The 26,197-nt window shown below is 37.3% G+C and overlaps 1 protein-coding gene across 3 annotated transcripts in view; it reads left to right on the forward strand.

Annotated features, from left to right (window-relative positions):
• Positions 1–26,197, forward strand: part of LOC113669457 (TATA box-binding protein-associated factor RNA polymerase I subunit A) — a 48,604-nt gene that overhangs the window by 9,317 nt on the left and 13,090 nt on the right. Inside the window, exons 1-5 of one of the 3 annotated variants that reach the window (XM_089207235.1) lie at positions 17,594–17,889; positions 18,346–18,494; positions 19,986–20,524; positions 21,499–21,632; positions 22,258–22,545. In XM_089207235.1, the coding sequence (XP_089063361.1) occupies positions 17,775–17,889; positions 18,346–18,494; positions 19,986–20,524; positions 21,499–21,632; positions 22,258–22,545 (1,225 nt within the window). In that variant the 5' untranslated portion in view covers positions 17,594–17,774. Of the gene's footprint in view, positions 1–17,593; positions 17,890–18,345; positions 18,495–19,985; positions 20,525–21,498; positions 21,633–22,257; positions 22,546–26,197 lie in introns of those variants that run through there. The other 2 variants (XM_027185487.2, XM_089207240.1) reach the window with 2 other exon arrangements.

A 26,197-nucleotide genomic window follows, 5' to 3' on the forward strand; every position in this document is an offset into this window, starting at 1 on the left:
TCTTCCTCTTCATGACTTTCTTCTTCCTCTTCTTTTTCATCATCACTTTGTTCTTTTCCATTTTTCTTCTTCACTTTCTTACTTGTCACTTTCTTACTTGTCCCTTTCTTCTTTATCTCTTCTTCAACATTTTCTTCTTCCTCTTCGTCACTTTCTTCGTCCTCTTCATCACTTTCTTCTTCCTCTTCTTTTTCATTATCACTTTGTTCTTTTCCATTTTCCTTCTTCACTTTCTTACTTGTCCCTTTCTTCTTTGTCTCTTCTTCAACATTTTCTTCTTCCTCTTCGTCACTTTCTTCGTCCTCTTCATCACTTTCTTCTTCCTCTTCTTTTTCATTATCACTTTGTTCTTTTCCATTTTCCTTCTTCACTTTCTTACTTGTCCCTTTCTTCTTTATCTCTTCTTCCACATTTTCTTCTTCCTCTTCGTCACTTTCTTCGTCCTCTTCATGACTTTCTTCTTTCTCTTCTTTTTCATCATCACTTTGTTCTTTTCCATTTTCCTTCTTCACTTTCTTACTTGTCCCTTTCTTCTTTATCTCTTCTTCAACATTTTCTTCTTCCTCTTCGTCACTTTGTTCTTCCTCTTCATGACTTTCTTCTTCCTCTTCTTTTTCATCATCACTTTGTTCTTTTCCATTTTTCTTCTTCACTTTCTTACTTGTCACTTTCTTACTTGTCACTTTCTTCTTTGTCTCTTCTTCAACATTTTCTTCTTCCTCTTCGTCACTTTCTTCGTCCTCTTCATGACTTTCTTCTTCCTCTTCTTTTTCATCATCACTTTGTTCTTTTCCATTTTTCTTCTTCACTTTCTTACTTGTCACTTTCTTACTTGTCCCTTTCTTCTTTATCTCTTCTTCCACATTTTCTTCTTCCTCTTCGTCACTTTCTTCTTCCTCTTCATGACTTTCTTCTTTCTCTTCTTTTTCATCATCACTTTGTTCTTTTCCATTTTCCTTCTTCACTTTCTTACTTGTCGCTTTCTTACTTGTCACTTTCTTACTTGTCCCTTTCTTCTTTATCTCTTCTTCCACATTTTCTTCTTCCTCTTCGTCACTTTCTTCTTCCTCTTCATGACTTTCTTCTTCCTCTTCTTTTTCATCATCACTTTGTTCTTTTCCATTTTTCTTCTTCACTTTCTTACTTGTCCCTTTCTTCTTTATCTCTTCTTCAACATTTTCTTCTTCCTCTTCGTCACTTTCTTCGTCCTCTTCATGACTTTCTTCTTCCTCTTCTTTTTCATCATCACTTTGTTCTTTTCCATTTTTCTTCTTCACTTTCTTACTTGTCACTTTCTTACTTGTCACTTTCTTCTTTATCTCTTCTTCAACATTTTCTTCTTCCTCTTCGTCACTTTCTTCGTCCTCTTCATGACTTTCTTCTTCCTCTTCTTTTTCATCATCACTTTGTTCTTTTCCATTTTCCTTCTTCACTTTCTTACTTGTCCCTTTCTTCTTTATCTCTTCTTGAACATTTTCTTCTTCCTCTTCGTCACTTTCTTCGTCCTCTTCATGACTTTCTTCTTTCTCTACTTTTTCATCATCACTTTGTTCTTTTCCATTTTCCTTCTTCACTTTCTTACTTGTCACTTTCTTACTTGTCCCTTTCTTCTTTGTCTCTTCTTCAACATTTTCTTCTTCCTCTTCGTCACTTTCTTCGTCCTCTTCATGACTTTCTTCTTCCTCTTCTTTTTCATCATCACTTTGTTCTTTTCCATTTTTCTTCTTCACTTTCTTACTTGTCACTTTCTTACTTGTCCCTTTCTTCTTTATCTCTTCTTCAACATTTTCTTCTTCCTCTTCGTCACTTTCTTCGTCCTCTTCATCACTTTCTTCTTCCTCTTCTTTTTCATTATCACTTTGTTCTTTTCCATTTTCCTTCTTCACTTTCTTACTTGTCCCTTTCTTCTTTATCTCTTCTTCAACATTTTCTTCTTCCTCTTCGTCACTTTCTTCGTCCTCTTCATGACTTTCTTCTTTCTCTTCTTTTTCATCATCACTTTGTTCTTTTCCATTTTCCTTCTTCACTTTCTTACTTGTCGCTTTCTTACTTGTCACTTTCTTACTTGTCCCTTTCTTCTTTATCTCTTCTTCCACATTTTCTTCTTCCTCTTCGTCACTTTCTTCTTCCTCTTCATGACTTTCTTCTTCCTCTTCTTTTTCATCATCACTTTGTTCTTTTCCATTTTTCTTCTTCACTTTCTTACTTGTCACTTTCTTACTTGTCACTTTCTTCTTTATCTCTTCTTCAACATTTTCTTCTTCCTCTTCGTCACTTTCTTCGTCCTCTTCATGACTTTCTTCTTCCTCTTCTTTTTCATCATCACTTTGTTCTTTTCCATTTTCCTTCTTCACTTTCTTACTTGTCCCTTTCTTCTTTATCTCTTCTTGAACATTTTCTTCTTCCTCTTCGTCACTTTCTTCGTCCTCTTCATGACTTTCTTCTTTCTCTTCTTTTTCATCATCACTTTGTTCTTTTCCATTTTCCTTCTTCACTTTCTTACTTGTCACTTTCTTACTTGTCCCTTTCTTCTTTATCTCTTCTTCCACATTTTCTTCTTCCTCTTCGTCACTTTCTTCTTCCTCTTCATGACTTTCTTCTTCCTCTTCTTTTTCATCATCACTTTGTTCTTTTCCATTTTCCTTCTTCACTTTCTTACTTGTCACTTTCTTACTTGTCCCTTTCTTCTTTATCTCTTCTTCAACATTTTCTTCTTCCTCTTCGTCACTTTCTTCGTCCTCTTCATCACTTTCTTCTTCCTCTTCTTTTTCATTATCACTTTGTTCTTTTCCATTTTCCTTCTTCACTTTCTTACTTGTCACTTTCTTACTTGTCCCTTTCTTCTTTATCTCTTCTTCCACATTTTCTTCTTCCTCTTCGTCACTTTCTTCTTCCTCTTCATGACTTTCTTGTTCCTCTTCTTTTTCATCATCACTTTGTTCTTTTCCATTTTCCTTCTTCACTTTCTTACTTGTCACTTTCTTACTTGTCCCTTTCTTCTTTATCTCTTCTTCAACATTTTCTTCTTCCTCTTCGTCACTTTCTTCGTCCTCTTCATCACTTTCTTCTTCCTCTTCTTTTTCATTATCACTTTGTTCTTTTCCATTTTCCTTCTTCACTTTCTTACTTGTCCCTTTCTTCTTTGTCTCTTCTTCAACATTTTCTTCTTCCTCTTCGTCACTTTCTTCGTCCTCTTCATCACTTTCTTCTTCCTCTTCTTTTTCATTATCACTTTGTTCTTTTCCATTTTCCTTCTTCACTTTCTTACTTGTCCCTTTCTTCTTTATCTCTTCTTCCACATTTTCTTCTTCCTCTTCGTCACTTTCTTCGTCCTCTTCATGACTTTCTTCTTTCTCTTCTTTTTCATCATCACTTTGTTCTTTTCCATTTTCCTTCTTCACTTTCTTACTTGTCACTTTCTTACTTGTCCCTTTCTTCTTTATCTCTTCTTCCACATTTTCTTCTTCCTCTTCGTCACTTTCTTCTTCCTCTTCATGACTTTCTTCTTCCTCTTCTTTTTCATCATCACTTTGTTCTTTTCCATTTTCCTTCTTCACTTTCTTACTTGTTCCTTTCTTCTTTATCTCTTCTTGAACATTTTCTTCTTCCTCTTCGTCACTTTCTTCGTCCTCTTCATGACTTTCTTCTTTCTCTTCTTTTTCATCATCACTTTGTTCTTTTCCATTTTCCTTCTTCACTTTCTTACTTGTCACTTTCTTACTTGTCCCTTTCTTCTTTGTCTCTTCTTCAACATTTTCTTCTTCCTCTTCGTCACTTTCTTCTTCCTCTTCATGACTTTCTTCTTCCTCTTCTTTTTCATCATCACTTTGTTCTTTTCCATTTTCCTTCTTCACTTTCTTACTTGTCCCTTTCTTCTTTATCTCTTCTTGAACATTTTCTTCTTCCTCTTCGTCACTTTCTTCGTCCTCTTCATCACTTTCTTCTTTCTCTTCTTTTTCATCATCACTTTGTTCTTTTCCATTTTCCTTCTTCACTTTCTTACTTGTCACTTTCTTACTTGTCCCTTTCTTCTTTGTCTCTTCTTCAACATTTTCTTCTTCCTCTTCGTCACTTTCTTCTTCCTCTTCATGACTTTCTTCTTCCTCTTCTTTTTCATCATCACTTTGTTCTTTTCCATTTTTCTTCTTCACTTTCTTACTTGTCACTTTCTTACTTGTCCCTTTCTTCTTTATCTCTTCTTCAACATTTTCTTCTTCCTCTTCGTCACTTTCTTCTTCCTCTTCATCACTTTCTTCTTCCTCTTCTTTTTCATCATCACTTTGTTCTTTTCCATTTTCCTTCTTCACTTTCTTACTTGTCCCTTTCTTCTTTATCTCTTCTTCCACATTTTCTTCTTCCTCTTCGTCACTTTCTTCTTCCTCTTCATGACTTTCTTCTTCCTCTTCTTTTTCATCATCACTTTGTTCTTTTCCATTTTCCTTCTTCACTTTCTTACTTGTCACTTTCTTACTTGTCCCTTTCTTCTTTGTCTCTTCTTCAACATTTTCTTCTTCCTCTTCGTCACTTTCTTCGTCCTCTTCATGACTTTCTTCTTCCTCTTCTTTTTCATCATCACTTTGTTCTTTTCCATTTTTCTTCTTCACTTTCTTACTTGTCACTTTCTTACTTGTCCCTTTCTTCTTTATCTCTTCTTCAACATTTTCTTCTTCCTCTTCGTCACTTTCTTCTTCCTCTTCATGACTTTCTTCTTCCTCTTCTTTTTCATTATCACTTTGTTCTTTTCCATTTTCCTTCTTCACTTTCTTACTTGTCCCTTTCTTCTTTGTCTCTTCTTCAACATTTTCTTCTTCCTCTTCGTCACTTTCTTCGTCCTCTTCATGACTTTCTTCTTTCTCTTCTTTTTCATCATCACTTTGTTCTTTTCCATTTTCCTTCTTCACTTTCTTACTTGTCCCTTTCTTCTTTATCTCTTCTTCAACATTTTCTTCTTCCTCTTCGTCACTTTCTTCTTCCTCTTCATGACTTTCTTCTTCCTCTTCTTTTTCATCATCACTTTGTTCTTTTCCATTTTTCTTCTTCACTTTCTTACTTGTCACTTTCTTACTTGTCCCTTTCTTCTTTGTCTCTTCTTCAACATTTTCTTCTTCCTCTTCGTCACTTTGTTCTTCCTCTTCATGACTTTCTTCTTCCTCTTCGTCACTTTCTTCTTCCTCTTCTTTTTCATCATCACTTTGTTCTTTTCCATTTTTCTTCTTCACTTTCTTACTTGTCCCTTTCTTCTTTATCTCTTCTTCCACATTTTCTTCTTCCTCTTCGTCACTTTCTTCGTCCTCTTCATCACTTTCTTCTTCCTCTTCTTTTTCATCATCACTTTGTTCTTTTCCATTTTCCTTCTTCACTTTCTTACTTGTCACTTTCTTACTTGTCCCTTTCTTCTTTGTCTCTTCTTCAACATTTCCTCCTTCATCTTCGTCACTTTCTTCTTCCTCTTCTTTTTCATCATCACTTTGTTCTTTTCCATTTTCCTTCTTCACTTTCTTACTTGTCCCTTTCTTCTTTATCTCTTCTTCCACATTTTCTTCTTCCTCTTCGTCACTTTCTTCTTCCTCTTCATGACTTTCTTCTTCCTCTTCTTTTTCATCATCACTTTGTTCTTTTCCATTTTCCTTCTTCACTTTCTTACTTGTCGCTTTCTTACTTGTCACTTTCTTACTTGTCCCTTTCTTCTTTATCTCTTCTTCCACATTTTCTTCTTCCTCTTCGTCACTTTCTTCTTCCTCTTCATGACTTTCTTCTTCCTCTTCTTTTTCATCATCACTTTGTTCTTTTCCATTTTTCTTCTTCACTTTCTTACTTGTCCCTTTCTTCTTTATCTCTTCTTCAACATTTTCTTCTTCCTCTTCGTCACTTTCTTCGTCCTCTTCATGACTTTCTTCTTCCTCTTCTTTTTCATCATCACTTTGTTCTTTTCCATTTTTCTTCTTCACTTTCTTACTTGTCACTTTCTTACTTGTCCCTTTCTTCTTTATCTCTTCTTCCACATTTTCTTCTTCCTCTTCGTCACTTTCTTCTTCCTCTTCATGACTTTCTTCTTCCTCTTCTTTTTCATCATCACTTTGTTCTTTTCCATTTTTCTTCTTCACTTTCTTACTTGTCACTTTCTTACTTGTCCCTTTCTTCTTTATCTCTTCTTCAACATTTTCTTCTTCCTCTTCGTCACTTTCCTCCTCCTCATCACTTTCCTCTTCTTCATCACTTTCTTCTTCCTCTTCATCACTTTCTTGGTCTTCATCGTCTTCTTTTACTGATAAAGAAAGCAGTAAAGGGTCATGATCAAGTGCTTTTTTGTAATGATCCAACGTAAACTTACCACTTTTGAATGGTGGCGTCTTATCATCTGGAAAAAGATCGAAAGCCTTCACTCCTTCCACTTTCCAATTCTCTGTGGACTTGCTCACGATAAAGAAGTCGACTTTTGTCTTGGTTCCCCTCCTCGAGGTTTCTTTATAGCGAGGAACTTTCACAGGTTTTTTGACGAAAGTATAACAGTTGAAGTCCACTCCGGCTATGACATAGCACTTTTCAGACTGGTGTAAACGTGCTATGATTTTGCAAAATTTAGTGGCCATATTTTTGACAGCACCTTCTCCTCCACCCTTTCTGATGTTGTGGTAAGATATGAAAATTATCTCACGCTTTGTAGATCTGTGTTGCAGGCGAACCACGCAAATACGATTCGTTATCGTCTTTCTGCCCGGCACTGTTCCACTTCTTGTACATGTCGCGTCTTTTTTAGGGAATATCTTTTTCAGAACTCCATTTAGGTTCACTTCATGGGTGACTTTCTTAAATTTGCTCTTTTTATAGATCACCCTTGTCTCCTTCTTGACTTTAGCCTCCTTGTAGTTGTAATCTTCCTTAGGTATTTCCGTGTCTTTGAAGAATCCTTTGATGCTCTTTTTGGTCTCTTGCAGTAGCATAACGTCCGGGTTGATGTCGCAAATCACTCTCTTTAACATTTCTTTTCGGGCCTTTGCCATTCCTTTTCGGCTTGCCCCGTGTATGTTCCAGCTGAGTACGGTTGTAGTCAAACTCTTGTCTTTAACGCCACAATCAGGGTTGATATCAGCAAGTTCTTTAATTTTGATTGTGTCATTCGCCGCCATTTTGTTGTAGTGATCGAAGCCTGAGATACAAATCCTTCAAAGATGAATTCTTTAGCGCAGCTCTTCTCAAATATGTCTGCTTGTATTTCGAAATACTACAGTCGAACCTCGATTATCCGGACTCTTTGGAACTAGACGAACTTTCAGCGATTACGTTTCAGTCCTTCGGTGGTCACTAAGTTGTCATCAAACTGTATGATTTATCTTGCATACTACGCCGAACGAACCTGTAGAGCGTGAAATCTCACTTAGCAACAAAGCAACTCTAAGTCAATCAGCCTTTATTCGAATGTTCTTAAACCTTTTCAGACTGGGGCAAATTTTAGCCAAGCGTAGGGATCCTGTCACGAAAGAACAACGAACCGACGCTATTTATTCTATTCCGTACAATGACTGTGATCACGAGTTTACGGACAGATCAAGTGTCAGTTTGGTACACGTTTGAAAAAGCAACAAAAAGCGGTCTTCTTTTGCAAAAAGGAAAATTCAGCTTTGTCGGAGCACACATGCCTAACCAACCATACAATTGGGTGGGATAATTCTAAAATTATCACCACTAATTGACGTTACTACCAGCGCCTTTGTTTGGAAGCTTGGCATAACAACTCCAACCACGCTCTTTTAAATCTTGATGATGGCGGCTTCTTGACGCCTATTTACACCTCGTTAGAAAAAAGTACAGCTAAATAGTGAGCGTATAAAAGGAACTCTTTTGGCAGCGTTTAGATCACCTCTGATGAAGGCACTAGACATGAGTGTGGAAACGTTGGGTCTATGATTGTAACTTCTCGGTTAAATTTATTAAATCTTTAAACCTGTTTTGCACTTCGCCGACAGATGTTTTTTTAATCAAGCATTTTTTGTTTATTCAAGATAAAGCATTTTGTGTACCTGAGGGCCGATCCGCACCAGCAGACAAAATTGCAATTGTTCGTGACAAAATCCAAGGACAAATTTTGTCGTGACAATTTTTGTCTCGTCTGTTGCATCCGCATTGAAAAGGTTTAAGTCTTCAAATTGTGTCAACACTTTCAATATTATATTTCATTACAATTTATTCAATTCTGCTGCCCGCCAAAACATTGACTTCGACTGGCGGGATAATGGAGCGCGTTCAAATTTTGTTACTTATTGCATTCCTCTATCTTGTAAATATCGCTCAGATGGCGGATGAAATACTCCTCATGGTGTGCCTGTTGTCGAGGCATCAATATCTTCGAAATCAAGTGGCCCTCTTAACGATTGTAGAAGACAGAGACGCCGGGCACGTCGACGCAACCCATACTTTTGGAAACTTCCAAGACCAAACCAGTCTTGGTTTGAAATTCATTACAATGACCGAAGGATTCCGGGGATTATCTCAGAAAGCAACTACGAATGAACCGATGTACCTTTGATATTCTGTTGAACGCCTTGCGACCGGTGTCACAGCGGATTTGGACCCCCCGTGAATTTGGACCCCCGGTCCATATCTGCCAGCGGATTTGGACCCCCCCGGTCCATATCTGCCAGCGGATTTGGACCCCCCCGGTCCAAATCCGCAAGCGGATATGGACCCCCCTTCGCAGATTTGGACCCCCCTACCAAACGTTCCTTTTAAGCATCCTTTGTATCATATTTGGTAACTATTCTATTTGCAAGCTTTTTGTCGATGTTCTTTTCAATCACAACACAACATTCCTCAATAAAGGTAAAAGAAAAAACCAGCCATTTCGTTTTAATTCTACCGCATTTATTATAGCGAGTCGTACAGTATACGTAAGAATCAGATGTGAACAAACTACTGCATTCGAACTATTGAAATTGTTACGATAAATCTTTGCTTCTTCTGATGCGAATCAGCATTGACACGAAACGTCATAGCAATGGTGGAGACTATTGCGTCCAGTCACAAAAATAACTCAGTCTGATTTTCTAAAATAATAACATTAAACAGTTTCTGAACAAGAACGAAGAAACTACTCCTACTACGAGTCGTTCGTAAAGCCTATGATAAGTAAAAATGTTTCTATTCCGAACTATTGGCACTCTCAGCTTATTTTCAAATCTTTTTTCTTTCGTGACAGGATCCTTAGGTTTGGCTAAAATTTGCCCCACAGTCTGAAAAGGGTCAAGAACATTCGAATGAGGTCTGATTGGCTTAGAGTTGCTTTGTTGCTAAGTGAGATTTCACGCTCTATTGGCTCGTTCGGCGTGGTATGCACGATAAACAAGCTACATCTTTATTCACGATCAAGGAAAAGATCATAAAGTTTGCTGACAACTTAGTGAGGACTGAAACGTAATCGCTGAAAGTTCATCTAGTTCCAACGAGTCCGGATAATCGAGGTTCGATTGTAGAAATACAAACAGACATATTTGAGAAGAGCTGCGCTAAACAGTTTTATATGTCAGGCTTCAATCACTACAACAAAATGGCGGCATGATTGATTTGCAAATCAACATTAATCAACGTCTTAACAAAAGTGGAGACAATGCAGAGCCACTCGCCCTCCGGGGTAGTCCTAAATCATGTGAAACCATTCCTCGCACAACTCGCACCGAACCATGTCGTCCCAACACTCGAGCATTGAATAATTACAAAATAAATTAGTGTCACAAGTTTGTCTCCTATTGAATCTAGTGGTGTTCGACTATCGCGGAAAAGGTTCAAAAACGACCTCTCTCCAGACATCAAATTAACTCTTGCCCATTTTCTCTTGATCAAAAGAAACATCCGACGGGATGCCAGTTCGTATGCATTAACGATACGCATGTTTTGAATAAAAAACATACTTTAGTACGCACTGGAACGTAAAGTATCATCCATTTTTACTAGAACGTTGAGGACGATGTTTTCACTCAGTTTTGTTGGGGGGTCCAAATCCGCTAGCGTCTTTGAACCGGGGGTCCAAATCCGCTGGGACACCGGCCGTAACTCGTGAAAATACAAGATTGCGTGACTGCACTGCTCCAGAAAAAGTTCTCGCGCTTGGTTTGTACCGTCTAGCTCACGGCAACTCGTACGTTAGTATTGGGCCAGTTTTCACCGTTGAAAGGTCGACTGTTCTAGTAGCAGTGCAAGATGTTGTGGAGGTCCTTTTCAACCTCTGGAATGATAACATAAAGTTTCCCATCACACAGGCAGAAACACGGCATTGCATAGAGATATTTCAAGATGTTTCTGAGCTCCCGAACATTGTTGGTGCAATTGATGGATCCCATATAAGAATAGCTGCCCCTCCAGACAGTGCGGTGGACTATTTCAGTCGCCACCAACAACACGACTTCATTGTTCAAGCTATTGTCGATGGCAGGAAACGCTTCCTTGCCTTTGCTTCTGGCTTTCCAGGCAGTATGCACTATGCGAGAGTCCTACGAAATAGTACAATATTTTTTCTTGCAGAACACGATCAGATTCTGACGGGTCCTTCTGTGCAAATTGGGAGTTAAGGATATCAAACCCTATCTAGTTGGAGAAAGCGCATACCCACCAGCCTCCTGGCTTCTAAAATCATTTCCCGAAGCAACGAGAGATCCAGAGGAAACAGTTTTCAATAAAGCTTTGTCTGGTGCCAAGGTAGCAGTAGAGTGCACTTCTGGGATGTTAAAAAATTGCTAGCTTATACTGGGGAAACGGCTGGATTGTAAAATTTTATTTGTCAACAAAATCGCTGTTGCTTGTACAATCCTTCACAACTTTTGTATGCTGAATCAAGTCGAATGGAATGATGATGAAAATGATGACACTCGAGATCAAGGACATGAAAGCAACAACGATGATGTTATAAGGGATGGGGACGGCGTTCGAAGTGTGTTAAGAGAGTACGTTGCAAATGCGTGACTGAACCACAACATTTAATTGATATTCTTCCTTTCCAATCACGCAAATATAATTTATGAATCCAGAAAATTCATAAACTATTACAATTTCAATGACCTATGTTAAAAAAAAAACAAATCGAGAACCAAGTTATGATTGCTTGCAATTGTTGTCGTGTCCTCGATTTTTTACTTTTACACTTTGACTTAATTGAATAATGATTGAAATTATAAATTTATAATAATAATATAATAATATAATAATAAATTTATAAATTGAATCAAAGCATGTTATCCATGATCCGTCCTTCACTCGAAAATTATTTTAATAAATCAAGTCTGATCATTTGAAATGGAACTCAAATATGTTCCTACGATTGTAAAAGATCAAAAAGACGAAACTGTTTCATAATATTATAAACTGAATCAAACCATCTTTACTCGAAAATGATTTTAATAAAGTAAAAGCGTTGAAACAAAAAAAATCAAATACATATTTGCAACTATAAACTCTACAAACAGTAACAATATGAATCATCAGACTGAACAGTCCACTGATTAAAAGGGAAACTGCTAGGCATCTATTTGTTATCCTTTGTGGCTTCCAGAAGAGAGCTCATGAAAGATGCCATCATTTCTAATTGTTTGCCGTGGTTCTGCTGTATACCTTCTATAAACGCAGTGAGCTTTTCGCCTTGCTTTTCCATGGATTCGAGGCTTTTCTTGATGGAAACTGCCTTTTCCTCTCCGGCATCTTCGGTCGGCACTTTTCTCTTAGTTGTGCGCTTCCTTTCTTTCCGGCACTGTATGCTGGGACCGGCCAGATTGACTTCGGCATCCGAGATTTCATTGCCGGTCCCACTGGTGCCACTAGAAGCAATGCTACTTTCTGAAGGACTTGGCTTTCCGCGCGTGCCTGGCTGTGAGCCATCATGATCACTTGGAGGGTTTGCGTTCAGAGAAGGCGGAGAAGCGGTGCTTGTCCCTGCTTCGACCACGTGTTTCATGGTTACTATATCTTGTGTATCAAGAATTCGGTCTATGAAGATTTTAGATATATGAAAATTCACTCAAAATCCAGCTCCCAGTTGGCTTGTTAGCTCAATTGGTAGAGCGCTGCACCGGTATCGCAGAGGTCATGGGTTCAAATCCCGTACGGGCCTGAATTTTTTTCAGGTCCTATTTACAACTACTCGTTTCAGTAGTATTCTTAGCTGCGAGGATCTCTTAATTCGGTCTATGTTGTCGTAGAAAACACTTTTACGTATGTGACCTCCCGTCTGACTCTTGTTCCGTGACTTTGCGTCTTCATATTTGTCAATCAGATACTTGATCTTTCGCTGGAATTTCTCAGCTGTCTTTTTGGTGCCGAAGTTCATTTCAATCTCGTCGCAGATTTCAAGCCAAACTTTCCTTGCGTCCTTACTTTCTAGACAGTCGTGTTTTTCAGCCCAGAGATCAACTAGAAAACTTTGCTCCTCGTTTGTCCATTTGTCATAGCTTGCCTTTCCTTTTCCTTTTTCTTTAGTGCCGCTTCCAGTCGTTTGAGCTTGCGGTTGTGTTTGTGACTCTTGTGCAATGACCTCTTCTACTTCAACTTCGTCGAATGGAAACTGACATGTTTGAAAAATTGCTCCATTCTCGCAAAATCTCCCTGCAACATGCGGATGGCTAAACTGGTCATCGTAAGTGGGGACGTTCCAGCGCGTTACAGAATTCGGTTGTTCAGGAGGATAGCTTGCCATTGGGTTAAAATCCCAACCATAAGGATTCATTTTGTCCCCTGCAGAGAATTTTAAAATCTAGTTTCGCAACACGAGAAACAACTGAGACGCTAAATTTATACGGTTAAAAGCTTTTATGAAATATGAATGACAAGATAAACAAAATTTTGTTTATTTAAACGATTTTGTCCAGTTTTTACCCAGGACAAATTTTGTCGGCGGTGCGTTTGAAGATTTGTCCGCTTCGGCCAAAATTTGTCAAGTCGCGACAAACCATCCGCACTTGTAGACGGTTGGTGATGACAGAAATTTTGTCTAAACAAACAACTTTTTTGCTAGTGTGGATCGGCCCTAAGATATCGTGGGCTGTCAAGATTAGTTCATGTACGTGAGTTAGATTAAGAAAGCGGCAGTAGGGAATCCGACATCAGGTTGAAAGGACTGTGCTTCATTCGAAAAGTGTGTTTTCTGCCTTTCTGCAAGGACTGGAAAATATCGCGTCTTAAGCGGGATAACGCCTTACAGAATTGTGAGTATATCAACATTGTACGTATTCTAGAAAGCTTTTTTTGTCGCTTCTGTTTTTATTGTATCCGATATAGGCGATGCAAATTTCCCTTACGTAAACGGTCGTTGCCATTTGGAACGGTCGATGCCATTTCTAAAACTAGCCGAGCAGACGACAGCCCTCGTGAATAGCTCGTACGCTGTTGGCACGCTCGGACGTCACTTCCGGGCAATGTTGTTTATAAGATGGCGGAGTATGGCAAGCCAATTGTAGCAATATTCAATACTAAAATTCAATTTCAATTCAATGAAATTCAATTTCAATCCAATGAGATTCAAGTTCAATTCAATGAAATTCAATGAAATTCAATTTCAATTCAATGAAATTCAAGTTCAATTCAATGAAATTCAATTTCAATTCAATGAGATTCAAGTTCAATTCAATGAAATTCAAGTTCAATTCAATTTCCATTGAATTTCCATTGAATTTCCATTGAATTTCCATTGAGTTGAAATTGAATTTCATTGAATTGAACTTGAATTTCATTGAATTGAACTTGAATCTCATTGAATTGAAATTGAATTTCATTGAATTGAAATTGAATTTTAGTATTGAATATTGCTACAATTGGCTTGCCATACTTGCCATACCGGACCCTCTGCTATGCGCAAAGGGTCCTGGTATCGTCACAGGGCAAACAACGCAAATTACTATAAATGAATGTATGACGAAAAGTTGTTTAGGCGTCCAAAAACGGTTTTTTAGAGAATTCAGCACTTTTTTTCAGACGTTTTATCAGAGAAGGATTAAAGCAATGTTGATACGTGGGCAGTGTAAGTTTTTGTCCTAATAATCATGAAATATGCGTTAAAATCTACCGATAAAGTTCTCTCCTTGCGTAACGTTTATTGTGAGATCGACATCCCGTAATGATCTCGAAACATCACAAAGTTACAAATAAGTCAAAGGAAATTACCCTGTAAAGTATTTTCAGTCAAATTTATCTGTGCACAGCCATTTTTAACATTAGCTTACGTCTTTTATACACAAATTATGGCTACCGGAAATTTACCTCCTCGAAGGAGAGAAGTCGTTGTTAGATGAGATGGAAATTGTTTTTACGAGCTACTGCTCTCTGTAATGATGGAATAGGTGATGAGAAACATGAAGAAATCCACACGTTAAGTTCTTGTTTGATAGAGAGTAATCCAAAGGTGTTTGAGCCGCTACTTTTCTCTTCAAACTCTGTGGAGGATCATGTTCAGAACAGCAATAACATCTCTCCACACTCAACGAAAAACTTAAGAAAAAGATCCTCATACTATTGTATCACTTATTGTGTGTCACCCGTGTGAACTTTAATATATTGTATCACTCATTGTTAAAAATTTCCCGGAACAAAAAGAATTTATTAAAAAACCAGGTGTATCCTAAAGGCATAGAACTTGGTTTAAGGAAGAAGAAACTGCAAAATGTTACTACTCAAAATTCAGTGAAAAACAGCATAGACTATTTGATCTTCGGGAGCCAGGTCTCCTTATCAGTAACAGTTATTTTTGGATAGGAGCAAGTCTAGGTGGTATTGGAAAATTTCACTGTTGTGACCCTTCAGTAGAAGAAATAAAATGTCCATTTAAAGGGAAGGACTTTGACCCTAAAATTGCTTTCCTGCTAACAACTGTTGGTAGGAAAAAAGATGAAAATGGGAATTTTTTTCTTGACAAAAATCATATACATTATTTCCAAGTTCAGACTGGCTTAGCAATTTCTGGTTCAAAAACTTGCGCTTTTGTTACCCGTACAAGTACAGGGATACTTATTGTGACAATTAATTTTAATGATAAGTTTCGGGAAACTGTTGCAACAACAGTTCACAAGTTTTACTGTCAGCAAATAGTTCCTTCTTTCCTAATGGAAGCCTTACCTAATGACAATTTTCACACAAGAAAGTTATCCCCGAGTCAAGAAGATCAACAAATTGAGCAAATAAAAGTTTTTGCTTCTACTGTGTGCTCCTTACTTCATGCTTCTTAGACATAAATTAGTTAAAGCAGCATAAACAAAAATTATTCTATCCAACATTGGTTTTAACAAAAGAGGAATAACTCTTGAAAGAATTCTAAATTACTTTAATTTCAAAATTTTTCTTTCAAAAGGAGTTCTTAATGATGCCACACGACATGATCTTTCTTACTTTTGGGAGAGTGCAATCTCAATTCCAACGTAAGGAAGAATATTTTGCTTTTCTGGGTACCTTCGATCGTTGTTACAACCCCACACTGCACAGTGATCGCCGCGAGGCATATTTCCGATATTTGTGTTAACGAGCTTAGAAATGAGCTCGAAGTAGCCTGCACACACTTATTTACAACAGAAAAAGCTGGAATGGGTTATATACTCGCGATTCTTACTTAATGTCGAGATATTTCAAGACCATTACGAGATGTCGATTTCACAACAAACCCTACGCAATGAGAGAACTTTATCGGTAGATTTTCGCACATATTTCATTGTTATTTAAATAAAAACTTACACTCCCCACGTATTAACATTACTTTAATCCTTTTCTGATTAAACGGCTGCAAAACAGCGCTGAATTCTCTAAAAAATAGTTTTTTTGGAAGCCAAATCAATTTTTCGCCATACATTTCTTTGTAGCAATTAGCGTTGTTTGCACCGTGGCGATCCAAAACCCTTTACGCATAGCAGAGGGATCCGATTACTGGCAACTCATTGATCTAATCAAAACACGATGCCACCCAAAGTGGATATCAGGATTTTCTTTGGGAAAAGAGATAACGCTAAACACACACTTTAAGAATTATTTGACGAATTCGAAGCACTTTACTCATTAAAACCTGAACTGAACTTATTATTAACCGTATTTTATGAGATTGAGTCAAAGTACAGGGGAATTAGGATGCAAATAGAAACCATTGCTGACCTATTCGTTGAAGAGAAGGTGACTTCAGAAGATGAACGAATTGCAAATAATCTGAAATCTGGAGATGAAATTAAACAAAGATACTCAGAAACTTTACAAGAATACGCAAGTTATGAAAAGGAAGTTAACACTCCCAAATTACAAGTTATCACTGATAGCACCACAGTTCTTGGAGAAGTGGCTAGTGCAGAAAAAGAAATAAGTGGCTTAGAAATAATAAAGAAATAAGTGGCTTAGAAAGGTTGTCGGTTCCATTATGGGACGGATCCCGAAAAACTTACATCACTTGGAAAAAATAGTTCAACCACTGGATGAGCAAATACGATCAAGGCTAGGATGAAGTATTCCAACGCTTCCGTCGGGCATTGCCGAGAGGATCACTCAAGCTGTAAGGAATCAAGAACCACAGGACAGTGAGTTAGAATCGTCTTTATCTGACAGTGACGCAGGATTACCAAGAATAAGAAAAACAGTCAATAAAGAGCAGCGTTCACCCCGGAAAAGGAAAAATAATGATGATAGGTCTTATAAACTCAAAAGAAGAGTCCTTTGTGGACAAATATTGGAAAAATGAATTCCCGGATCTGTTTTATGATTGTAAATTATTTTCAAGTTCTTATTCGAACAGTAAGACGTGAACTGTAAACAATTTGATGAACAATTTGGAAAACAATTTTTAATTGGTAAATAAACAGGATACCCGTATTTGATTAGGCTTTGTGTATGAAAAATTTAGAATTTTTCTTTTCCTTTCTTTCTTTTCCTTTTACAGATTTCTAAGACCGTTTCAATTTCTTCGCATATTTTTCGAGACAGCGGTTGTTTCTTATGTTTTTCAAAGATATTTTGCGTGGGAAATTGGCGTGCGGCAGGCTGGGAGTAATCCCTTCGCGCATGCCCGACGTTTGACCGCTGTCTTGAAGACATGTTAGAGTATTGAATACTATTAGGGTTTCACACCCCTGTTTTGCGAACGGTAAACATAAAAAAATTGAGCATATGCTAGGTGCCATTTTGCGTTACTGTGGTTTGTAAAACATCACGTTTAAATAAACGACAAACCAAAATCATGAACCCTGTTTTTACAGTTTGAACATTGAGTTATCAGTATATCTTTTAAAAAATTTGCTGAAAACTGTCTCTATTGTAATTCTATTACAAAAAAAAATAAAGGTTACCGATCCCATTGTTTGAGTCACTGGCACAAAGCTGATGTTCAGAGTAAATGGAATAAGAAAGATAGTAATTTTTTTCCTCGTTGCATATGAATTTCGTAATGGCCTTTCTCACTAAAGAGTCTCCGTGGCTCAGTGGCATCGGAGCGCGGAAGCTGTCCACTTTTCTTTCGCGAAACGCCCCGTTTTGTAATGAAACATGTGTCCAGTCGTTAAAGTTGAAAGGGCGCGCTATTTTCAACTTTGAAAAAAACTAGTTTCCAGTGTCTCTCGATCAGTAGATAAGGGCTTAATTTTTCTTGTGAAGTTTTAACAAAATTCTTAACCCTAGTACCTTACAAATATAGCAATAACTTTAATTAATTTATTTGATTTCATTTACTCGGTTTCCCTCCCATTGTGAGGCAGAATTTACTCTGTTTTAGTCTTATTTTGTGAAGTATCTTTCATTTAAGCGTACACAACACACCAACTTGTAGAAAAAAAAAAAGGAGTATGGCGGCCGTGTCACAGTACTGGTCGAGACACAAGAAAAATTCTCCCCACGCGTGGTTTAAAGGCTGTATATTCCAGCATATATGGCGGGAAAGACAACATAGCTTTGCTTTAGGTGAGTGTAACTAATTTTTTGCCTCTTTGAGGAACATTAGTGTATTGGGAAAATTTACACGCCATAAAATTGTTGTTACGTTGTATTCATTTGTGTTGTGCAACATATCACACGTGGTTACAGTGGAATCTACAACGATGGAGGCTTTGATCAAGTGCTTTGTTAGACAGAAAGAAAACGCAATGAGTAGAGAAACGTCCAAAGTAGAATGAGATTGAGGTTTTTTACGAGCCAAGTATGGTTTAAAGTGTCCTTCCTTGAAAAAATGTGTTCTGTTGTAGTTCAATTTTATCCTTGGCTTAAATATTGTTCCCCTTAACTTTGGGAATGTTTACCGTATTATTCTAGTTTTGAAAGATGGAAGGAATCAAACCAAATCGTACGTTCCTTTGTCTTGCATTTTTTCGTAATCAGTCTTTGATAATCTATAAACTTAAAATTTGTTTCCTGGATTAGGTCAAAATAGATCATATCGCCTGCAGCACATCACGTATCTCACAAGAATACTGCTGGACTGTTTACTGAGCCATAGATTTGATGAAGCTCTGGAGTGTCTTGTTGGATTATGTGGATTTTGTAAAAGAATACCTGAACTGTTTTGGCGAGTGAGTTGCAACATATCATATATATTAGTTTAACTCTTTTAACTCCCGTGAGTGACCAAGACAGAATTTCTTCTTACTATATCTATACAATATCATGCAGACAAGTGATGAGAATAAAGAAAAATATCAATTATGGGATTACTAACTGATCCAATACCAAATTCTCCAAACTAACATAATGAGAATTATTTGGCAGACAGTAAAGAGAATTACTAATGAGATCTAGGGAGTTACAGGGATAAGTCTGTATTCAAGCCAAGTGACCCATCTAGCATGAGTTTATCCTGGTTTCAATGACTTGAAATGACTAGGAGAAGTAGGACACTCCCCTGGATGGGATGCCAGCCCATTACAGGGTACCCCCCAGCATTTCATCAGGTGTCTATGACAGTTCACTAGTACCCATTTATACACCTGGGTGGAGAGAGGCATGGGGAGAGTAAAGTGTCTTGTCCAAGAACACAACACAATGATCTAGCCATGTCTTGCAGCCAGACTCTCTACAGGGATTCCAGTGCACTGACCATCAGGAGTCTTTGTCCACTGTGTCTCTCACATTGTTTAAGTAGTTTTCTGAAAAAAGAAAAAAACTTGGCCAATTTGGGTGAAAAATTTGTTTTTCTAGTAAGTGACCAGTTACTATTTCTTGGACCCAGATCTCTTTGCTGTGGCATCCAGGCATCCATCATGTCTTTTACCATATACTTTTGAAGGTTTTGTTTTTCTCTCTAAAATATTGAATTGTGATTGGATCAGAGGGCAAAGTAAAAAATTGGAACACTGAAGGAGATTGTTTGTCTAAGTTGTAGGACTCTGTGTAATCTGTAACCTCAACCATTTGTCAAAATTTTCCTTACAATTTAGGGACCAGTTATAATCCAATAGGGGAAGGGGTAGTTTTTTATGTCTGTGAGGCGGAGGGCTTCATCAGTCCCTCCCTTCTCCCACTCACACACATAATGACTGGTCTCCAGTTAAAGTAGAACAGCAGAAAACAAGAAACTTTGCTTGACACTATTTTATTCTCCATTTGTGCTGTCCTCTAAAAAGCTAGAATAAGCTATTGGAAAAACGTTTAATAAAGGGGACAGTTTCTAAAGAAACTGTGGTGCTGCATTGGCAGGAGAGTATAACAGGGTAATTTTACATTAGTATTATCAACTGAGTTGATAACATAAATTGGCTACTGTTAAGAATTAAAAGGCTGATGTTTTGAACATTAGCAATTCTTCAGAGCACCAATGAAGGATTAATGCTCAAAATGTCAGCTTTTAAACTCTTTTCAATGGCCGGTTTACATCATCAACTTAGCTGATAATACTAAACTGCCCCACTGGAAGTTGTAGTTTTTTTTCTCTCAGTTTCATTTTGCAAGAGGGTAGATAAATAGTATTAAGCACTTAAAATGTTAAGGAGTTTTAAACAGGATTTTGTCTTTTTCCTAGCTTGTTCACACAGTGAAATATATCTTGTGAATTTTTTTGTTTTCAGACAGGATCCGAAGTTCTGAAAAACCGTCCGGGAAGCCACATGCACATGATGCAATTCTTAAAAAACATGTTTGTTATTTGTGTGCCATTTAAAACCGAACTTCTGCTGGATCTTGCTATGTACTTGGTGAAAGACAATAATGATATTACAGAAGCACAAGAACTTCTTACATCAAAACTTTCTCAAAAGCCATTCATGTCAAGCCCTGTTCTTCAAGCTTATGCTGGACTCTTTGCATATATTCAATGGAAGAAATGCAAACACAAGATTGACAATAGATATTTAGAAAACGATGATCACAGTGATATGGACTTAACAGGAGGTGATAATAGGACTTATGCTGATCTGAAACGTCAAATGGATTTTCATGGGAAGAAGGCTCTGGTTTTTTTCGTCAACTTAGTCGAACATTGTGGTGTGTGGGACATCTTTATTACAAGACAAGTAGAGATGTTAAAATATTATGACATGGCTGATGAAGCAAAAAGTATCCTAGTGAAGTACAAGGAGAAAAATCCTGAAAACCCTAATTCACATCGGTAAGACATTGATAAAAATCTAACCCTTTAACTCCCAAGATCTGATTATTAATTCTCCACTCTAGCTACTACAAATTTCCTTGTAAATTAAATAGGAGAATTTGGTGTTAGATCAAGATAATAACTTCTATCTGATAAGTTTGAGTATTCTCATAACCTGTTTGCTAGATGATGTATCTATGTGAAAGGGAGAAGTTACATGTTTATAACTTTTGGGAGCTATAGGGTTAAGTGATACAAAACATTTTCTTGTTAATATTATAACTTTCTCTTCATTATTTTTCTGCTTGACATGGACTCTCAGAATTTAAAGGGTTTTTATGACACAAATGTTCCCTAATATATACATAAAATGTTTTTTTTTCTTGATACATGGAAAGCTTTCAAATGGTAACCTGAACTTCCAGCCAAGACAACTTGGCTTTTCCATCTTGGATAATTTTCTGTGGTAACTCTGGTGTGTGACTCTGATGATGATTTCCATGCAGGTTGTCAAAATGTCAGACACCATTACTTACAACAATCCTTTTCACTATTACACTAAGTCCAGATAATCAGGCTACATGATCAAATGAGACCAGTATCTGTAGATGAGAGATGAGTCCTGTTTCTGTTGATGATAGATGTGTTGAAATTAACATTCATACTTTGTATATTTCCATGCAATTTAATAGAGTTATCTATGTGTTTTTGAACTAATTTTTGTATATATTTAGAACTGTAGATGATAAATGTTTTGTGATCGATATTAATACTCTTCACTCTTCTTAGTTATTTTATGATTACTTGGTTGAATTCTTAGCACAGAGGGCCACTAGTTTATCATTTACACTATCATGTGTTACCCTCTCCAATTTAAGTTGTTACTTACCTACTTACTTACCCAGAGGTAAGTAAGTAGAGTATTTGGATGTCCTATTGCATGAATCCATGTAGTAATAATTTTCAATGTTTTCACTTTTCATTTTTAATAGGTACTTATATTATTTTCTGAAAAATGAATGTGCCAGTAAGGAAGAACTATGTGCAGTTCTTGAAGATCTGCTGAATGTTGATCCAACAAGTGAACTGAGCAAGGATTATATCAAGCTTGCTAAACACAAGAATGGTAAAAAATTTTAACACTTTACTACCTAACATCAGAATGCATATTCTCCCTGCTGACATGGAGAATTTAGAGCTTCTTTGGTTGGTGATCATTTCCTTCATTCTCACAACTTTACTGTTTGATTCAGGGGTGATATTGTAAGGAGAAATTAGATGCTAATCACTCTTGGGGGTTGAAGGGTTAATGTGTGTCCAGAAAAACAAAAAAATTAACCAGGCCAAAACCAACAATTTTTTTACAGCACAAGCCTCTAACCCTGTGATCCCTAAGAGTGACCAACATCTACTTTCTCCTCACAATATCATGCCTGAATCACATATTAAGGTCATGAGAATGAAGGAAATGATCGCCATGTAGAGAAGGTCTTGATTGCTAAACAAATTCTCCTTGTCAGCATCCAAGGAAATGTAGAGAGAAGAATATTGATGATGATGTCAGGGTTTAAACGATTAAAACGTTTCAGTCCAGGTTTGATTCTCTAACTGTCGTTAATTTTGGATGGTAGGCTCTCACTCTTGAGATTTCAAAGGGTTACTCATGTGATCTTCTTTCCTTTGATTATACTGATGCATTGTCAAACAACAGTTTATTTAAATTGGTTTTTTTGTGCTCTGTTTTTTTCCAGATCAGTCAAATGGACTCGTAGATATTTTAGGAGCGCTTTTCGTAAAGCTCGACCATGCAGCATGTCAATTTTGTGTCACAGCCTGGAAGAAACTTGCGGCTGCTCTCACTCAGTTCTGCGCGGCTCATGACACGAGAGAATTGAAGATATTTTGGGACGAGAGAGCTGATTGGTGGCCACAATTTCACTTCCGTCTCAGTCTCGTTCCTAACAAGGATCACGTGTCTGAACTGGAATGGAAACTGACTCGTCATAAGGCCGAGGCTGCCAGGTGGCTCCTTGGACAAGGTGCGTGTTTTGTGTGAGCACATACAAGCGTTTTATCGTGCGTTTCATAATCACTCTTGTCTAGAATTAGGGGAAAATCTTACCGACAGAAAAACACTACAATCGTACAAACTCAACTACTTTATTAAACAACGAGTAATAATCTTAATAAAGAGCGACTCCTAAACGCAGTACAGGAATTATAGTTAATAAACTTTATTAAGCCCACCACAGTCTGTATCTTAAACAGTCGGTCACTCCCGACAATAACAACTACTACTGCTACATAACTGAGTCCTAATATACATTCACTAAGTGTTCTGGAACATTCCAGAAGCTTACAAATGAGCTATTTAGTATTGTTACTGGGATACCTGTGGTAGCCCAGTCATAAAATGCCTTTGTTTTTTTGTCGTCTTTTTTTTTTTTTTTTTTTTTTTTGCCTCCGCCACAAAATGGAAAAATTGCGCAATAGTACCCAGAGGTCATTGGGCCCTCAATACCATGACAACTAACTGCGATCCAATGAGGTGTTCACATACTGATCACGCGTGTTATCCCTCAACACCATGACAACTAACTGTGATTCAATGAGGTGTTCACATGCTGATCACGCGTGTTATCTTGATGATGATTGACGTTGTCATGCACAGACAGGGCCGGGTCACATGACGAACACGAGTTTTGCTTATAAAACTCTTTGGTCAGTTGTTTTGTATTTCAACGTATTTGGATTGCGATTTCCTGGAGCATTATAGCGGAAACGCGCAAAATACTTACAGACGCATATACAAGTCGTATTAATCGCGGCTAATCCACACTGAAAGATGTTATTGAGCGGTAATTTTGGAACGGATTGATTTGCGAACGCTTGAAAGCCATTAAAGCCTTGAATGCCTTGTATGCTAAGTATGCCAATGTCTTAGTTGAAAAACGTTCACTTGTTGTAAAAAGCAAAATCTGAAATCTGAAACCAAACTGCATATACTCTATGCAATCTATTGAACAACGCTACTACCGTGAGACTGAAGAACATAACTATATGGGATGCAAACTGCTTGTGAAGAAAGACGACATGTTGGATTCACCTGATGGCAAGGAATGTAGCTACGATAACAGTACGAATGGTATTAATTTCACGATCAGAAAGGTGAATCTTATGTTCGTTTTCATTGTAGTTGTATGGATATTCTTTTTTAATAAATACGTGATCCAAAACCCTGTGTTTTTTGTGTATAATTTTGTTATGTTAAATATTGTTTACGCAATTGTCTTGTCACAAGCGGCCCAAGCTCACGTTTCGAGAAAAAGCCAACGATTAATTCATGAACGCGTCACGCGTTGTGTGACTCGGTGTTAAGTTACGAGAGGAACTGCACGTTATAAGGAATAGTACAGGGAACGAAGTACGGTCGATTTACAACGATACATATTTCGAAATATGAACATTTTTCTCGTAAAATCAATAAAACTTACTCATACCCTGTGTATCCGTTGTATTTTCTGGCGATTTCTGCCGTTTTAAGCTTGCTTTACCATCACTGTTGTTCACATCATCTACTTTTATTACGTTGATAAAATCTGTACAGACATCACACCAACCAACTCGCGCGCAAAGTAAGAAGACTGTATTAAAGGCTTGAAATAATATTGCGATCGATTTTCATTAAGAAATGGGCCAGGAATATTCCACAATAGTGCAAATAATCGTGAAGGCGGATTGCAGAAAAGCGATTGCGTGACGCTCGGTAAGCTGTAAGATGGCATGTTATTATATACCAGACGTAAAAACTCTTCAGATTCTTAGTCTGCATTTTGTACCCACTCTGCAGTCTGCAGTCTATATTTTGTATCCGGTCTGCTGTCTGCATTTTGTACTAACAGGTATCCGTGGCACCAATACAGTTTATTTTTGGTTACATTTATTGCAAAACACACATAATCTACCACAAAATACCTGTGAGTGAGGTAATTCGACATTTTCGTTCTTTCCCACATAAATATTCTTCTCTCCTTTTGTAAGAATGTAGACATCACTCACAATGTTTCAAGTAATCCACCCACCCTTCAAAAAAGGAACTCTTGCACGCATAGCATGCCTATGTTTTGAAATAGGTGTATACCCTTTGCCAGACTTGAGCGCACTATTTCAGTATACTAATCCGACACCCATAGTATCACTACGCTTGATTCCAAGGATCCAGTACCATCCAGGTATCCCAGTTACCCTGCTCACAGGGTCTAGTTACGAAATAACTGCGTGACTCAATGAAATGTTCTGGAAAGTTCTATGGTACTTATGTTAGTATTACTAAGTAGTCTGGAGATTTCTAGAAGCTTATATTTACAACACTAATTACTCATAACAAAATGAAGCTATGAATCCTAGGTGGTAAGCTTTAACACTATGGCTAACAAGTTACCTATTACTTAAGATAATGTGGGATCTTGTGGAAATTGAAAATAGGCACCTGTACAAAACACAATGAAATCGGTACTGAAAATACTATCATTTTCATTGAGGTAACCTAAGTCTGCTTTTGAAGATGAAACAAGCCACAAGGCCCGTATTAGTAAGCAATAAATCATTAAATAATTATGCAACCATGATCTTCTTTTTCTTCTTCTTTATTTTCTTCTTCTTTTCCTTTTCCTTTTCCTTTTCCTTTTCCTTTTTTAACTCGTGAATTGCGCGCATGCGCAAGAGCGAGTTATAGATACGATGTGGGGAATAGCATTCGCTCGCTCGATTGGTCGATTCCTGTAAACTTTTTTTAGATTTTAGGCTTTTGAGTACATTTGATAGTTTTTGGCGAGCAATAAACAGACGAAATGGCGACCTTTGTTGCTAAGAATAGTGGTGGGGTGAAAAAGAAGCCAATGATAATCTTAAAAGAGTTTTTTTTTTCGTTTTAGTTTCAACAAGCGGCGCCAGCGACTGGCAAGCATTCAAGGATTCACACTGAAATAACAACAACCTTCGTTTTTCATAAAATTGTAATTTACAATCCTTGAACTTGAAAACAATCCGAAGATTCATTGAAAATATCACTTACTGCGAAGCGCTCGGAGTTAACAGATGTTCAAAAGCTTTTTCTGTTATAGCGTGAGATTGAGGACAAAATTGATCATTACGTTTCGTCGCGTGTGTTTTTCCTGTGTGAAGCAACAAAAGATGCCGGCGACTGACTAAATAACAAGTTAACACGAAAATCAAATAACACTTAGACAAACAATTTTAGCTACCGATTTTCAGTGAATTTTTAAAGAACAATTTTCTCGTAAGTTTCAAGACAATTTGAAGATTCAACATATATACAACGTACTAAAATGCGAAAGTTACACACCACAAAATTGATAAATAGGCCTGAAATGAAATTCTATCTTGTTATTGATTATCCGTTGCCTAGCACGTGACTTAAATCTACCCAGGCGGAGATCTAAAATGACGGTGGCAGGCTTGGCTTAGTTATATCACTCAAAACTCGTTCCCGTTTGTCTCATTTGATAAACAGGGAATCGTTAATGTTTTCATTAAGACAGTATTGCCTTGATTTTCTAATATTTACAACGAAAGACAGTAAATTTCAGTTTTCACCCACATTTACTTCCAACCTTTTCTTTTGAACCAGAAACAAAAATGATAGACGTTTAAAACACATGACATCATCCA

The sequence above is a fragment of the Pocillopora damicornis genome, chromosome 1 (assembly GCF_964200805.1).
Source record: "Pocillopora damicornis chromosome 1, jaPocDami1.2, whole genome shotgun sequence".
Taxonomy (NCBI): Eukaryota; Metazoa; Cnidaria; class Anthozoa; order Scleractinia; family Pocilloporidae; genus Pocillopora; species Pocillopora damicornis.